Source organism: Sprattus sprattus (genome assembly GCF_963457725.1).
Source record: "Sprattus sprattus genome assembly, chromosome: 4".
Taxonomy (NCBI): Eukaryota; Metazoa; Chordata; class Actinopteri; order Clupeiformes; family Clupeidae; genus Sprattus; species Sprattus sprattus.
The window spans coordinates 12,306,961-12,308,572 of NC_137923.1; the positions used below are offsets into that span (position 1 = coordinate 12,306,961).

At 45.2% G+C, this 1,612-nt stretch overlaps 1 protein-coding gene across 1 annotated transcript; it reads right to left on the bottom strand.

The window, feature by feature from the left end:
* Window positions 1-322: 322 nt before the first annotated feature.
* Window positions 323-1,315, bottom strand: neurod6b (neuronal differentiation 6b; the record flags this gene model as incomplete). Its single annotated transcript, XM_080837002.1, has 1 exon — window positions 323-1,315. One exon carries the CDS (start codon window positions 1,313-1,315, stop codon window positions 323-325), a length of 993 nt encoding a protein of 330 aa, XP_080693128.1.
* Window positions 1,316-1,612: the final 297 nt, after the last annotated feature.

Below are 1,612 nucleotides of genomic sequence, written 5' to 3' on the forward strand. Positions count from 1 at the left end.
AAAACTTACTTTAAAATCAAAAGCAGCATTTACTACTGAAAACATACTGATTGCATCATTACATTTGATTGCACAGACTTTTCATTTATTTTATACATTGAATAAATACAATTCAAACCTTGTCATACAAAATCTGAAATAAAAATACAATCAACCTAAATTCTTGTAAACGTAGGCCCAATTTATTGGGATTTAAATAAATACATATAGTACGCAATTAACTGTGAATAAGCCCGAATAAAACTGATTTCATCTTCAGTGCATAAAATGTGCAGTCAGTAATTAACAGTCAAAAGGGAATTGGAACCTTTTACGTTGCCCATTAATTATGAAAAGGCGCATTTATTTCGTCTTGGATGGACTGACTGCGCAGATGCAGGTCATAAGGGAAATGATTGTCAGGGGACATCCTGTACATGGAGTTTTGGGCGAGTGCTCCACGAGTCGGCACTCCACAGTATCGCATTCCGTAGTGGCAGTTCTTACCATATTCGGCCGGGTCTTCGTGCTTTAGTGAAAAGATGCCGTTGAAGTTCATAGCGGGACTGAGCGGACCCTCAAAGTGTGGACTCCCGCCCTCGGGAGACGCGCCCTCATAAAATGGCTCATATGGGCCTTGGTAGTTATAGGGTCGGAATGTTTTGGTCCCGTCTATGGTGCCGGTGCTGTGGCTAGTGGGCGTGCCCATGTCCGAGCTCTGGTAAGGGTACAGAACGTCATATGCCGGCCTGCCGGAGAAGGCCACCTCTCCGTTGTGATCAGTGACGAAATTTCGGGCGTTTAGCTGCAGACAACCTGCTACTAAATTGGTGGTCGGCTGTGACAATCCCTTGCACAATGTTTGGACAAAGGAAAGCAAATCGGGTCTTTTCCCGGCACTTAAGGTCTCCGACAGGGCCCAAATGTAGTTCTTCGCCAGTCTAAGCGTCTCGATTTTAGACAGTTTCTGTGTTTTTGAGTAGCAGGGCACAACTTTGCGCAAGCCCTCGAGTGCGTCGTTCAGTCCGTGCATGCGACTGCGTTCTCGCGCATTGGCTTCATGACGCCGCACTTTGACCCTCTCTGCGCGACCTGTCTTTTTCCGAGGGCCTCTCCTCTTTGGGTGTTCATTGTCGTCGTGACACACGTCCCTTTCGTCCTCTTCTCTCTCCGAGTTTTCGTCCTCTGTGTCTTTTGTCTCGGAATGGGACGTGTCGTCGGGTGCTGGATGGAGAATATCTTGTTTCCGTTGCTCGCCGATGTTCTCACGAGGAAAACTGGCACCAAAAGGAGGCTCGCACATCATGTCGTGTTCTTCGAATGGTAATGTCAACATGTCCCTGTAGAACAATCACGCAGATACGAAAAATCATAAACGGCATCACAGTTGTATGCTGTCACAACGTATACTACAGGGATTACTGGCCTACAGTAGCCTAACACTATACTGGGCTTTCTACATTTCACAAGTTACAGTAGTAATTACAATTCTTGCAATTTGAACATTTGATTACATTGTCATCATCTTCCAGCATACCATAGCCCTGCCTCTGTATGCTTTAGATGTATAACTGTACTACATCTTAGCAGGGAAACAAGAGAAACAGATAAACATGTTTTACCTTTTGAGTTC